This window comes from Brachyistius frenatus, unplaced genomic scaffold (assembly GCF_029030835.1).
Source record: "Brachyistius frenatus isolate BFR_SWC_R1_liver_20210118 unplaced genomic scaffold, ASM2903083v1 Contig_5, whole genome shotgun sequence".
Taxonomy (NCBI): Eukaryota; Metazoa; Chordata; class Actinopteri; family Embiotocidae; genus Brachyistius; species Brachyistius frenatus.
In genome coordinates, this window is record NW_027210604.1 from 7,053,629 (window position 1) to 7,069,736 (window position 16,108).

General features: G+C 43.2%; 1 protein-coding gene across 2 annotated transcripts in view; it reads left to right on the forward strand.

Annotated features, from left to right (window-relative positions):
* The first annotated feature begins 4,414 nt into the window (after positions 1-4,414).
* Positions 4,415-16,108, forward strand: part of caln2 (calneuron 2) — a 28,814-nt gene continuing 17,120 nt past the window's right edge. The window contains exons 1-2 of one of the 2 annotated variants that reach the window (XM_069719851.1): positions 4,415-5,313; positions 11,430-11,554. In XM_069719851.1, coding sequence (XP_069575952.1) covers positions 11,437-11,554 — 118 coding nt within the window. In that variant the 5' untranslated portion in view covers positions 4,415-5,313; positions 11,430-11,436. Of the gene's footprint in view, positions 5,314-6,222; positions 6,576-11,429; positions 11,555-16,108 lie in introns of those variants that run through there. The other variant, XM_069719862.1, reaches the window with a different exon arrangement.

Sequence of the window (16,108 nt, forward strand, 5' to 3'; positions counted from 1 at the left end):
ACAAGCGGTAAGCACACACAGGCACTATATCAGTAATTGTTTTAGTATCTCCTCCTGTTCCCAATCCTGGGTACATAGGTGAATGTCAATTAACCTGCCCAGGGACTTTAAATTTAATATTCGATAATGCCTACAGTGCAAAACTCTGGCTGACAGGATCCTATTCCCCCCCACCCCATGGAAGGTCATCATAGCTGCAGGACTCGAAATAAGCGTGGCAGGGATGTGGAGTGGAATGGATGATGGCAATATTTATATGCTAATGAAAATGAGGTTGGATTTGGAGAGATTGTGAATTATAGAGCAGGGTTGTGATCTGAAGCCGCAATCTGCTTCCTCAAGTTTCAACGTCACGGGGGCGGGGGCAGGAAACAAGATCAAGGCACCGCTCCTCAGCCAATTGCAAACTCCACAAAGTAGATTGAATTTAAAACATATTTGAAGCACCACAGATGTAGTTAGAGTAGAGAACAGTGTTGTCTACAGCATTGCACTGCACTCTATAGAGACGGGAAGTTACAGTTCATTTCCCATTATTTCAGATTTTTACTTTTATCACCACAAGACTCAATCGAAATCACAAACTTTGGTGCCCATCAAGATAATCCTTTCATTTTTCAAATACACCACTCAAAGAGAGGCCATTAAAACAGCACATTATCACCACCTTTCACTCTTGTATAGAAATTAAATTGCCATATCTGAACATGAACTGCTAATGCTTCTTGTTCAGAAGACTGCTGTATATGACCTCAGAAGAGACTCTTTCAGTCTAAAAAGTCAGTCTGGCCTGTTTCGCTTTCTGATCTGCTGCTGCACAATTTTGTTAGCTTTTTTAATGTGGAGCATTCCATCCTGTCTGGTTACTTATTTATTGAATAAATTTGCCTTGATTCGAGTGTGGTGGTGGCGGCATCCTGGTGGCCGGCCTTAGGTTCAAATGCAGCCCTTGTAGACCTTTTTAATTGCATGCCATTCTGTATAATTGCTTGGCACTCTCCACTGTCAACAATCTAATTTAAAAAGCATAGAGTGTTAAGTCTGTCTCTCCAGGCTATTTCTTAGTCATAGTCTCATTTATGCAGTGATTATAGCTCAGACGACGGGATAAAAGCTTGTCTCTATTAGTGAGCAATAAATGGTTTGACAGAGCAAACATCACCAAAAAAAAAAAAAAAAAAGGTTAGCCACTTTTGATTGCAGACATAACTCCGTGTATTGATTTGTTATGAGGTCAGAGTTCCATGTTATTGCGTCCCTTTTGGCTCTATTTGATGATTTAGGCTTCCTCCCATGACTCCTCTCTTTTTATCGGTTTTGCCAATTGTCAATTCTCTTAGGTCACTCGGGATCCAATTGTGAATATACAATCCGTGTAATACTCGGGGTGAAGTGTATTAGTCAGTCAGGGGGGAACTGCAGCGCCGTGAATCAGGATGCTGATAATATGTCAAGTTCTTTTAGTGGAGAGACTCGGATTGAATGGAAGCACAAAAAGGGGCCTGTGACATTTTGTTATTCCATGACAGTGTTTTCTTTTTCTTGTGAATGAATTGCAAATGTTTGCAGCAGCATAATGAACAGTGTGTCACCAAACCATCCTGTACCCCCTCCCCCTCCCCCCCATCACCACCCCACTCCCCACTCCAAAAAATTGCAGAAAATTGGTTTTGTCCAACACCTGAAAAAAATTGTGCTCAGCTCACGATTAGATTTAGATTATCCTATCCAGCTCCTCACTGCACAGCTGTGTCCTGTGAGAAAAATAAGGCTTGGCCAAGTGGACATTTAGGACGGCAGATGGATTTGACCATTAGAGATCAAGAAACTGGAAAAGATCCGGTAATAGATTGAATTTCATGTTTTTTTTAATTGTCGCATTCCACAATTCGGCTTTTTTATTTATTTATTTTTATAATTGCTGCTGTAAAGTATTGATGCAGCAGAGGTTGAAGAAGTCAAAGTCTACCCTTTAAACCCAGTGATGTGAAAAATCATAGAAAATAATGGTACGGGAGTCACTGAATGGTTTGATGAGAGTCACTGTCACCTTCACTGTCACCAGATCTCAACCCAACTTTATACCCGAGAGATTTATGGTGGATGTTTCATCAAAACAGAGAAAATCTTTCATTGCAGCTCATCACTCCAGTAGAATTCAGAATTATAATCTTCAAGAGGCACAGAGGGTGTAGTGTTTTTCCCCACCATTTATTTCCTTGTTGCATTTAACAATTATTTGCGTTGCATGATTAGCTTTTCGATTATTCACCTGAACACTCAAGTCTGCACATAAGAAAACAGCGAGGAGTATTCCTCACACTGCAGAGCACAAACTAATGTAATTAAACATCTTATGTCTAAAGAACCACAAGCTGAAACATGTGATAACCCATCAGTCCACTGCAGGATACTGTATCAGTGTCGTGTTTTTTCTTCTCTTGGCATGAAAAGTAAGTTGCCTTAGTTTTAGCCAACCAAAACCACTTGGTTAGATTTAAGGAAAAATGACCTGACTCTGTGTCCTCTGGTGGACTGACTCGTGTATTAAATGCTTTGGCTTGATACCAGGCTGCACCAATATAGCAAAATCCTCAAATTAAACTTACTATAATGTACGATTAAGAAATATATCTCCATATGTGAAAAGCTAGGGCAGGAGAATTTCTGCCATTTCTGTTTAAAAAAAATAACTGATTAAACAATTATTCAGCTTCTCACGACAATTGCAGTACGAGGTACAAATCTATTTAACTCAGGCTCAGGACCAGAATTAAAATAATGCTACATCAATAAATACAAACAAACAACTGCCACATGGTAGAATAGCATTTAAATGCAAATGCATAAACAATTATGCATTTAAGAAATTATACAAAATCCATTCTATTGCAAAATTAAGCAGTCTTGCTCCTGGACTCATATGAGACATCAGAAGCAACTTGTTAACTCTAATTTAAGCGTAAACATTAAGGAAATAAGGTGACTTTTTTTTTTTTTTTTTACACTTAACATGCGTTTCAACACAGTTCTTCCAGGTCAGAAAAGTTTAGAAAGTGGCCACAAATTGCTATTTTGTAGTTGGATTGTGATAACGTTTATGTTCATCAATCCATATTAATAAATTCATTACAGCATTAGTGGTTATGTATCTGAAGAAAATAGCCTGTGAGGCTCTTTCGAGACAATCTTCTTGCCTTTGAAGGAGCTCAAATCTAATTTGGACATGCATCAATCGCAGTATGCAGGCGAGATTGTTTCTAAACGCTGACATGAGGCACGTCACTTCACCTTCATTTGTCCTGCCTCTGTTAAAAAAAAAAAATTAAAAAAAAAGGAAGCACAGGAAGCCCTTCAGCACCGCGGACAGCGCCAACAAAATCCGATTCACAGACGAGTCTGTTTTTAGAGAATTTACACCTCTCCGGCTTGATTTCTGCGAGAATTAAAATTAACGACTGTTTGAGATTGGTCTCATTTTCAGATGAATCTCGAGAAAGCCTGTGCCTCATTAGATATTCCCACAGTGTCGTTAGAGCAACATCCATGACTCATTGTGTTGTCTTTACTTTTCACTGATACCTCTACTCCCAGTGAGAAACAGCAGTCTACGGTGGCCCATCAACAGTGTTTTACCCCCGAGGAGCACACATTAATAAATTAACTCTTTGCAATCAGCGCGTGGAAAGTAGATTGGGTGGTTAAATGCGGTGCTGTAACCACTTTTAATTACACTGGCGCAGCAGCGCGGGAGACACAGTTTCCAACCTTAAGGCTAAGACTGCAATTGAGCTGCTGCGGTCCCACTGGTGGTGAAAAGTAGAGGCTTCACATAGACTATTATAGCCCAATTAGTATAGGGGGTGTAAACGGGGAAAGTGGTGGGGTATTCTAATCAGAGGCGAAGGAGCTTGATCAGGAGGGGAGAGGACGTGTGATGACAGTGGCAATAGGCTAAAGGAAGTTTGGTTGGAGGAAGGTGGTTTGAATCTTGACGCCCATGAAGAAGATGAAGAGAAAGATGAAGGTTTAGGATGAGTGGTGGGAGGAAAGATGGGGGGGGAGGGGGGTATACACACTGCATCATTTAAGGACTGCGGCTGATGTCATTTCCTAAGCACCATAATTGGTCATCAATGACTCTTATAGCGGTGAAGGATGGCTAAATGAAAACACACACACACACACGCACGCACGCACGCACGCACGCACACACACACACACACACACACACACACACACACACACACACACTTCCCCAGGGGAGATGTTGCAGCCTCACTGATCCATTGAAACCTTAATTGCTCGGACCTCAGAGCCTCTCTGACTCCCCCCCTCGCTCGCTCTCTCTCTTTCTCTCATACACACACACACACACACACACACACACACACACACACACACACACACACACACACACACACACACACACACACACACCTGAGAGGAGCTCCCATTGAGTGCCACGGCGTCGCATATTTTCCCGCTCACCTATACACAGTTTTGTTGCCGTGGCCCCTCCCTTCCCCGGCCAGGACTGATAAATGGGTTAAGTCTGTCACCGGGAGTAGCCGAGATAAATGCACCGGGAGCGTCGGGAGATCCCTTCTTGTCCCCCTGCTGCTTGACCGATCTGCGCTCAAAGCTTTTTCTGGACATCATCCTCTCTCCTCCGCCGTGTTGACTCGACAGATTTAAATCGTGTTTTTTTTTATTATTTTTTTTTAATTTCTTATTTTATAAGAGGCGACTGGCAACAGCAGCAGCAGCAGCAGCAGCAGCATCGGTTCTTAGACCCAGACCCGTGGGCGGCTGGGTGGCGTCCGTCTGGGCGAGCTGATAGGACGAAGATTTGACACTCTACCTACCAACTGCTTCATCCCAACAACACCCCAAATTCTCAAGATATGGCGATGAGAACTGAGATGTAGAAAACGGATTGGAGGCCATTCACGTGGGTCTGGGATTCAGCTAAAACGGACTATATTTACCACCACCAGCAGCATCATCGTCCTCCTGCTCTTTGTCATCTAACCAGTTGATTTTTTTTTTTTTTTTTTTTTTTTTTTTTTTTTAAATAACTATCTAAAAAGTGGGTAGCACATGACACTGGTAAATTCCCGAGGCAGGTCCAACACTCGGGACTGAATGAGTCCATCTCTGGCTGTCGGACGGACTCCTCAAGAGCACAGGACGGATGCAAACAGACTAAACACATCTTGGCAAATCAAAACACCCTCTGTCTCTCTGCCATCGGTGTTCTAACCGGGCGGAGCGACTCTCACACCGGAGGACCAGTCGTTTCACGGGCAGGTAGGCTTTACCCCGACGGTCAATTAGTGTGTCACCTGTGGGGTTGGTGTGATAAAGGTGATTACAGTGACCGCGCGCCCATGAGTCGGTCCCCCTGATGGCCGCAGAGCCGCGCAGGCAGCTGCACCTGTTGTGATCTGTGGAAATGCGCGGGGCGTGCGCGTGTGTCTACAGACCACAGTACGTGTTGTCGGTCTGTGAGCTGTGCAATTTGAATGCCTGACCAACTGACAAGCGTATCGATATCGTGTGGGTCTGTTTTGCATTTGGTGTTCGACTATTTCAACAGTTTCTGAAAAGCTCTCTCCCGCTGCTTGTGTGCGTCGCGCGCGTCAATGCGCGCTGCGTGGGTTTGATCGGTGTGATTATAGGTCCATCACACACGCGCGCTATAAGTATAATTACAGTATAATTGTGTCGACACGCAGCGGGGTGTAACGCACTCCATCACACACTATACATCATGCTTTGTGGCTTTATCAACCGTTCTCATGTTCACTCAGGCTGCAGCTCACACATTTGGTTCTGATAAATGGGGACTGGCTGCAGTCTAAAGCCCAACTGTATTCACTCTTAATGCCAGATGCTCTAAAACTCCACAGTCATAAAGCATGATGGCCAAATCTGTCACCTGCCTTGCACACATTCATCATCTGATACCCAGTAGGGGACCCGCCTGTGGATGGTAACGGATGGTGAGTATGGAGTGGGTGCGAGCTTCTTTTTTTTTTTTTTTTTTTTAAATGGGAGAAGGGGGGGCGACTAAATTCTGACTCCCCATCTTCAGTGCAGTAAGTCTGACATGCAGCAGCATCTTGGAGCGTCAGGCGGTGTGAGTCCAGCTGCGCTCCCTCTGCTGCAGATGCGCACAGCGTAGCAGACCATCATGGGTGTCCAACTTTTTTGTTGTTGTTGTTTTCACCTCCCTCGTCGGGTGGGACAATTTTAACACCTATTGCGCGTCTTTCAATCCACCTGACAGAAGATCAAGGGTGCACACGTCCACGTGTCCTCTGCCTGGGCTGGTGGAGGAGCACCAGATCTGCTCAATTGGTGCTGCGCTTGATAGGGTCAGAGAGAGAGCGACCCAAGTTGAACACGGGGAGAAGCGGCTGGAGGCTACAGGATGGTCATCCAGCGCCTGTGTTAAGGCTACTGTTTTAGGATGCAGCCTTGATGGTTCAGAGAAAGACATCCAAGATCACAGCTGTGTGGTGACTGCCTATCGTTGCCCAAGGTGACTTCAGCAGGACACTGACAAGGTGACATTGTCCAAGAAAATGATTTAAACTCCATTCATCTTTTTTTTTATTATTGGTTTAAAATCTGTGAATTTAACAAGAAGTGATTTCATTGTTGCTTGCCTGTTGATGTAATGCATGTCCTTCTTTGATCTATCAAATGTGTCCCCTGTTCAGTTTGTTTGTCTTTGTGATAATAACAGATGACACATCACAGTTGTCAGTTTACCTTTATTCAACACCGGTGCTTCAACTGATCATCTGTGGTCTCATTATTTTTGGCATGTGGCAGGGGAAGACATTAAGGGCTAACTGACGTTTAAGTGGCTTGAAGTAAAAATAGAATAATGTGTTGATTTATCTGGTATCCAAGTCTCCCGCTAACAGATCTGACATCAGAGAGGCATTGAATGAACCTGAATCGCATAGTTTTGCATGTTTCAGTGGTTAATTGGTGGCTGCTTTAGAAATAACAGCCAATTTCCCTTGATCTGACGGAGAAGGCCTGATTTTGATGACTGCATTGTGCATGTATACTGCTGGGAAAAACACCGTTGTCACCCCTCAGCTCTTTCCTGCCATTCTGCTAATGCATTTCCCTCTGTGGGGACGAGGTGATGAAGGTGAGGAGAAAACATGATTCCTCTTTCTCCCCGTTCGGAGCTCCCGGCTCACTCTCAGTTGCTCCTTCCCCTTCATCTCAGCCTCTCTTCTCTGAGCTTAAATTCGTTGTGATCACCACGCTGCAGACTTGTAACTGGGCTCCCTGGGGTGCGGGTGACCCCACACTTCAAACACCGCCAGCCAGCCCTGTTTCATTCGCTCCTTTCATCCCCTTTAACCCACCCCACCCACACACCCACGCACACCTACAAACACCACACACTTTTCTGTCGATCTGCCCGTCCGTCTTTCTTCCTCTTCCTGCTCTCAGACAAGCAATGAAGCTTATCAGATGGAAGTTTTCTGCTAAAGCCATGTCCTTGTCAGCTCTCATGTCCATCTCTGTGACAAGAGTCGGTGATTTCACGAGCAGAGAGAAAAAAAAAACCAAAAAACAGTCCAAAAATATATGGCAGGATAATAGGGTTTGATACAGGAAAAAAAGAGACAGAGTCAGCGTGTGGCTGATTTTTGTGTACGCATGTCTGCTGGTTTCTGCCATGAGTGAGTGGGTGTTTCTGTCAGGGGAACAATTGTGAGAGCAGATGGACTGTTGAAATACATTCTCATATTAATTTCATATCATATGTCTTATTAATTTGTCTGTTGATTAAATAATTCTGCATCATGTTTAATTTAAGGAGTTGAAGAAATTTAGTCTGCTGTAGCTAATAGTCAGTCATTAAATCTTCAAAAAATTACACTGACTGCTCTTCATATTTTTTTATTATTATTTTTTAAGTCATTTTTTTTCCATACGCCAAATATATTCACCACCGATCACTAAAGCATGATTCATACCCATAACTAGATAATATGAACGTATATTTGCGGGATCTGTACATGTATACCAATATTAAGTGTTTGGTTGCGCACATGATTTCTAATGGACCACAAATCTGAAGTGCTTGTTATGAACAGTCACTTTGGAAAGTTGTCAGAGTAGAGGGTGGAGAGTTCAAAAATTAAAATAAAGTTCAAATATGTGGATACTGGTGCATGTTTTTAGACTGGAGGGCATTCATAGTGCTGCAATCAGTTGTTCGCATGAATGGGATTTCATTTGTGTCATGATAATTCAACAAAATCTCCCAAGAAGCAAGCAGTGATGAATAAATTGAAAAGCAAAATAATTAACTCAAAGACTGATCTGTCAGACAAATTCCAGGAGTGCTGCATTTGATTAAGATATTCTCCGTTTAAAAAAAAAAAAGAATTAATCAGCACGTCTCTTCCATACTCACTTGTTCCTGTTTTGCTGCTTCATCTTTCATTTTCAGTTCTGACACGGAGATCTCTTGTTGGCAGGTACTACAGTGCTTTGCCCCTATTGGCCAGTTACTTTTGGACAGATCAATGGATCGGAAATGCAACAAGTCTTAACACTTGTTGCATTTCCAATCTAAGACTTGCAGCCATAATACCCACCAAGAGTCGTCTTAGTTTGTCTTAACGCTACCTTTGTTGGCTACTGGCTCACCTAATTTTCTTTTACTCCGTTTACCTCTAGTTTTCCTTCTCCTTGTCGCCGGCCCTTTCTGCCCTGCCTCTCTTTCTTACTCCCATCTGCCACAACTGCATCACCTGTTCCCAGATCATCAATCTGCTCACCTGCAGCCACACTGCCAGTCTGCCCACTCGGTATAATTACTCCCAGTCTGCTACTAGTGCAGTAGTGTGCCAGATTCTGTTTTTGTCGATCTGTACTAAAGCTGTAGTTTTATTCTGCTTTTCGACTCGGTTTCTTTGCAACTTTGTAATTTTAGCTACCCCTTTTAAGTTAAGTTCACCGTTTGCTTCACAACCTGCTTCTACGTTGTAGACCGGGCCCTTCTCTCTTGTTTTACTGGGGACTGTTGTGAGGGGAGGGTGAGACGAGGGGTAATCAAGTGCTTACAGGCTGCAACCTCAATACAAGATACCGCTAAATCCTACACTGTTCTTTTACTTCAAAACACTGGGCTCTTTTGAGATGAGCCAGGCCTGCGCACTTGATGATCAGCGATTTATGTACAAAGCACGGCCATTAGATGATCTGTCTGATTTGGAGCCCGACTTACTCTGACATCATTTAACATAGCCATCATAACCTCACGAGATCAAGGCAGTTCCAGTTTTTGGAGCCAGGTGCTGCAGTTGCTCTCCACTGACTGCACAGCCTCACAGCATGATGGGAAAAAACCTGGCTATCACCTGATCTAACAGCTGATTAGATTACATGTTGACTCAACAATATGATGTTCGATAGAAACTTTTCATTTTTGTTGAGCTGGAAGGATTTAGATTGCATTTGTCTGATTTTTTTTTTTGCTGTTAACAGACTGAATGTTGTTAATAATTACATTTATCAGTCAGAGGCTGAATACACTCAGAATAAAGATCATACACTGCATGTAGTTCTAGTTTGTTGTAACTTAACACTACTCATCTCAAACAAGCCAACTGTAATTCTCAAACAGCAGCCAGTGTTAGTGTAGTAATAAAAATGGTAAACGCAGCACAGTCATAAACTCACCCAGTATCTGTTACAAGGCAGCATTTGGCCTAAACTTGGCACACCAGAAGAAGTCACAGCAAAACTCTGGTGCAAAAATGTATTTCTTCTTTCAAAGGTTGTGGAGTATCACTTTGAGGTGAAGTGATAGATTTGATTGAATACAGAATAAGAACATGCAGATAAGTACAGATGGTAACTGGAAAATGATCCAACAGTGAGGTGTGTGTGTGTGTGTGTGTGTGTGTGTGTGTGTGTGTGTGTGTGTGTGTGTGTGTGTGTGTGTGTGTGTGTGTGTGTGTGTGTGTGTGTGTGTGTGTGTGTGTGTGTGTGTGTGTGTGTGTGTGTGTGTGTGTGTGTGTCCGCGTGCGCTTCTTGTTGTCAGACACTCATGTCTGCAGAACAGGTGCATGTTGCCGTGGTGACCAGTGCACCTTTTAATGTGCAGGTGGGACAAGAGTAGACCCAGGAGCAGATGGACTGAAGAACAAATTTCCTCAAACTATGTGCGCATAAATACCTTTCTGCTCACACGCTGGTTTCTGTCTATCTCTTGTCTGGTGCACACATACCCATTTTCACACACTACAGGTCACCAGAGCAGACAATCCCACTGCTCCTAACCTTTTACACTGCTTTAGTCTTTAGACTTTCTGTGTCCTTTAACTCCCCCTGCTCTGATTCCATGATCCACAAAGGATGGGATGGGAGGGAGAGGGCTCGACCCGACCCGACCCAACTTGGCCCGACCCGAACCGACCCACCTGTCCTGTCCTCTCCTGTCTGGCTGTGACCCTCTCATGCAAATACTCTCGGGATCTCAATCTCTTCCACCCTCTCTCCCTATCTTTCTTCCTCTTCCTCACCTCAGCTAAGTTCAGCGTGTACTATTGACAGGAATATTACATGAAACATATTGCCAAAGTGTCAAAACATTACACGAGCAAAGCCCTCAGAGGGACAACTCCCATAAATCAAAGCAGGGACTAGAGGGTTGTTCTGATCACATGACAGCTGATTGATGCCTTGTCAAGGCCTGAGGTCTCTTGGTGAGGCGTTGGGTGGCAGTGGGAATTGTCTGGAGGGAAAGGAAGTCAGAGGATGTGACAGGGTCGGGGAGAAGAAACGATAGACCTATTTGACATGAGTGTTGTGCTTCTCGTCTGTGGACCCAGGAGACTGAACAAAAACCAGGCAGGAGAACGACAGCGAGAGAATGATCACTGAGATGCTGATTGTACTCTGATGGTATTTATCAGAACAATAATAGTGGAATATTTTTTGTGGCTCCATTGAATTATAATGTGATTACATAATTTGTCTCTGTGATTCTGAAAAGAAGAGACAGTGGTTTCTCCCAGAAATGAACATTAGCAGTGTGGAAGGAACAATGTTCCCTCCACAGGAGCTTACGTTTCTAAAATGGGCTCATGACCGTGCGGGTTGCCAGGGTTTGAATACATATGAGCCACACATCTCTCTGATTGTCTCAGTCTCTCACGCACACGCACACACACGCACACGCACACACACACACACACACACACACACACACACACACACACACACACACACACACACACACAGAGACAGAGGTTTATTTATGTGTGTGTGTGTGTGTGTGTGTGTGTGTGTGTGTGTGTGTGTGTGTGTGTGTGTGTGTGTGTGTGTGTGTGTGTGTGTGTGTGTGTGTGTGTGTGTGTGTGTTTGCTCTGCAGGGAGAAGATGCCATTCCACCATGTGCGGGCGGGCCTGCTCTATCCAGACAACTACCTGAGCAGCTCCCTGACGGAGGGCAACGAATCCTTCCAGCTCACCAGCATCTCCACAGAGGAGCTGGGAGGTGAGTGTGCTGAAGGAGAGGGAGCGGGAGCGGGAGAGGGAGGAGCTGGTGGGAAGTGTGGAGTCGGGGGTGGTGGGGGATGCACAAAAGAGTGTGAGGTACTAGCAATTAATGGTTCACTGCTGGAACAATGCAGCTACAGCGCTCCAATTCTCCCGAGGAAAAGTTTCTCCATGTAGTCACTTTGTCAGAGCTTGATGGGATGTATTGGTTTCCAATTATGTTGCTTTGGAAATAAAATCAATCAAAGGACTCGGAATAAAGCAGCGTCTGACAGGAAATATAGAAGAGCAGGCCTGATTTGTAGGACATCAATGTATTCAAATTTGTATCCTATTTCAAGTTAATTCATATTCATCTTGCATGAAAATGTATTGTTACTTGTCCTCACAAAACTCTATATTGATGCAAATAGATTCTCGGAAAATAAAATATTTAAAGTAAAGCTATTTGTTGTGTACCATATTTGCATTTCATTCTGGTAGCTGTGACCAGATCATATTGTAAATAACAAAGTAAATCCTGAGTTGCAGAGGAATGCAGCAAAATCTCTAAAAAATAGGTCAAATGGGGCAACAAGCACAAGTGCTCAGATCCCTTTCAATTGGCTCACAGGCAGGTTGTGAACACATCCCCAGGTTAGTCAGATTTGATAGGAACAAAGTTGAACAGTAAAACTGCAACTCGGTCATATTTATATGTCATAAACATCCACCGCAGTATGAAGACAGACTTCCTGATTCTACTTTGACATACAGTACTTTCAGAAGTTGTGTGCACTCACAGTTTTCCTGTGCATAATGCATTACCTCAGAGTAAAGTGGTTGCTAATTTGGCAAAACTGTCACCTTGTTTTCAGCCTGTATGACTGTGTTCTCTTGCTATTTAAAGCACTTTTCCCAGATTGCATCAATTACCTTGGTGTGTAATTGATGACTGGCCACAGCTAAGAAAATAAAAACCATCTAGTTTGAAGCTGCAGTTTTGCTTTAAATTGGCTGAAAGTGGCATAGAGGAGTTTTACTTAGATGCAATTAATTCGCTCTTCATTAAGTAAGAGCTTTTGTGATTGACAGCATGCTGAGGGATCCTAAATCACACTGCACGAGTCCACTTGATTCCTGATGTGATGTTATCCTTCGATATAACTTTACATGTCCTAATTGACTAGCCATACAAAAACAAAGGCACTACAATAAGAGCATACACTGTATTCCTGACATCTGTAGCTACGGTGGGAAAGTTCCAACTAATCCTGTCACAGAGTGAGGACTGAGGGCATGAGAGTGTGTCTCTGGCTCAGGCTGTTTGTTTGTGTTTATACATGTGGCCTATTGCAGCTTGCTCGAATGAGCGTTGGTATGAAGTACTTTGTAGTATAAATCTTTTAATCCAAAGTCTCTTGTGCACAACTCAACTCAAACCAGTTCACTAAAACAGTTGCTTTATTGTTCTGAAAGCCGAGCTGCTACACGGCCTGAAACATCTCATCATCTTTAGTCTGCTTGTCAAGGGCAGCGAGAAGGTAAAGGTAGCTTGGACCCATGTAGAGCTTTTACATAAATTGAATTTGGACTATTAGACTCCAGACATTATGATGTGGCATTATCTGGGCCCCGTTGGCCACAGAACCAGTGCAGCCGACGGGACTGTTTGATGTGGACAAAATATCCATGGTGTTTGCTGACAGCATTTGAAACTCTTAATCCCACTTCAGAGAGATGCGAAGGTTCTTCTAGGATCATCTGTTTGCGCAGATACAAGGCTAGTTAATCACCCCTGTGTTGGATCGCCTCTATCCTTTTCTCTAGTTTTGAGGCATTTCATCAATCACAGTGAGAACATGTACAGTCCTTAGGGGGGGCTGACTTCATAAGACACAGCCATGCTCGGGCAGGGCTGCTCCTTATACACACACACACACACACACACACACACACAGGCATTGCACAGTAATACATCAGGGACCAGCTCATTTGTACCCTATTGAAATTGTAGTCTTCACTGTTGAGCTGCATACAAATACATCTCACTTTGTTTTGGGAGGCCATACAGTCTCCCGCATTCCCAATCCCCCGCCTTTCAGTCTCACTCTATTTAGTGAGAGAGAGAAAGAGGCAGTGGTGTGGGGCTGGAGTCTATCACCAGGAGGGGATATTTACATGCTTAGATGGGGAGCTGTGACTGAACTACAGCTCTCACGCAACTGACAGAGAAAAGACAGGCATAGGAGGCAGATCAGAGACCAACTTAATACACAGAGGAAGGAAAGAGCTGCATGTCAGTACGAGAATATTAATGACACGCGGCCTGACAGAGACGCAGAGAAATGAACTTCATGTAAAATTCATTGTTCAAGTTAGGAAAAGGATTAGTACTGGGGAAACTGGGGTTTCGATTGTGTTTCTCCTGTAAAGATTTGCACAAAAGGCGAATGCCAACTGAAATGACACCCTGAACTGCAGCGGACCACAAAAAAAAAAAAAAATGGAGTGCTCATTTGTGAAAAGATATTGGATAAAGTCTTTCCTCTCTCTGCTGTCTTCATCAAGTCGATAAATTTGACAACCTCTCTCCAAATCAGAGCTCGCCCCACCCCCCTTTCCACTTCCTCCCAAACAGTGCCAACTGATTGACAGGTAATTAGCCAGATATTGACCAGGGTATTTTGTAAGAAAGTCCTCAGAGGCTTGAGTAATTCTACTGCACACACAGATAGATGCCTTATGAGCTGTGTGTGTTTACTTACAACTTCAAGTCAGAAGAAGCCTTTTATGTGGGAGGAAAGAGTCGGAAATGCTGTTGGCAGCACTGGTGGTGATTGTGCAATGTGGAGGGATTGGGACAGGGCCCTCAGGGTTTGTAAAATGTGCTGTTAAGATGTAAGAGAGACAAGGAAAGGGAGTGGAAGAGGGAGGGGAAAGGAGGGAGAGTGAGCGATCACCCTCACCTTCATTTGTCTGAGAGAAAGGCTGCGGCACTTCCACGTAATGGGAAAGCCTGTTATCAGCACCAGGGAAGCACCTCTCGGTACCATCTACAGACCTGCTAAGATCTGTTAATCATTCACTGTCTCTCACGGATTAATCTGTCTCACTGACACCATCTGATGACTCACTATTACATTTTTGGATTACGTTTTATGAGGCTGCAGACAATAGAAATGTTGTTTTTTAAATCTGACAACCCTCCAAATGAAACTATAAATTATTTACAGATGCGATGTCACTGTTGTTAAGGCAACATTGTTGTGATTATGAATGAGTCATATGATTTTGACCTGCGGTTCTTATGGTTTAGTTTCAGTTAAGCAAATACCATTTGGTTGAATGAAATTTAGGACGCTTGACTGTCATTTACTTTTGTTTTTGGTGTCTACTAACTCCCAAGGAAAATCTGTGCTGCTTCTCTATGTGCACCACCTAGTACCTAATTTGTCTGTCTCCTGTTTGGTGCTGAGCAGAGTGTGTTTTTTGGAGCTTTATCACTGAAAACAGCTGCCTGCTGCATCTCGAAACAATGCTGAGGGCAATGAGACTGAACACAAACAGTAAAGTTGTGGGCTGGAAAATGAAAAAAAAAACCTCAAACTCTGAACAGCTGAGAGGAACCGCACAATCAAGTGATAATTCTGTGTTCAACACTTTTAGGTACCCCTTTAACATAGAAATGGTCTCTCAATAAATTGTTGATATAAAAATATTGATTGTGACCACTTTAGGGTTAGAGAGTAGTTGTGGTAATCATGAAAGCACACCGATGTTGAAAGGATTTAAGATGCCAGCAGCCATTCCTCGTGTATGAAGTGCATGAACAAACAACCAACCTTGCTGTTGTTCATTCTCGTTAGAGTGTAACAAGCAGCATAGACGAAGGAATGATAACAGACATCACAAAGAAACAGAGATCAAACACAAGAAATGTCAAGGAAACAAATTGGGGGAAAAAATAACACAAAATGTATAAACAAAGCAAAGTCTGAATTATTATTGTTATACAGAAAATATAAAAGTAGGAAGACACACCTCAACTACACACACACACACACACACACACACACACACACACACACACACACACAAATGGTAAAGAACAGAGAAGTCACTCAGTCAAATAAGTCTCAGGTAATAATATGGTAATATTTTATTACCAAAATATGGTAATAAAGACAGTGACATTTTCATTGGCTGTGGTGAGTCCACAACCTTTAAAACATGTACAAGGAGAGACTTAACATCTGACACCACTTGGTCTGTCACAATTATTGCATAATTGCCTGACTGCAGTCATTTTAGATAATCATTTGTATCTGTGTAAAATCAGCTTGATAAAACCAACAGAAATCTCATATTTCCATCACTTGTTCCACGTCGTTTTCCACCCTTTGAGGTTTGACTGATGCTCTTTTAATGACGTCACCTCGTTGCGCCCCCTTCTTCCCCTGTGGTTTAATCAAACAAGTGAAGAATTAGTGCCACCAACTGTTTATCTTGAGGCGCTCAACTCTTAATATTCACAGAGCGCATTTCAATGAGCACTTGTTGACATTATCAT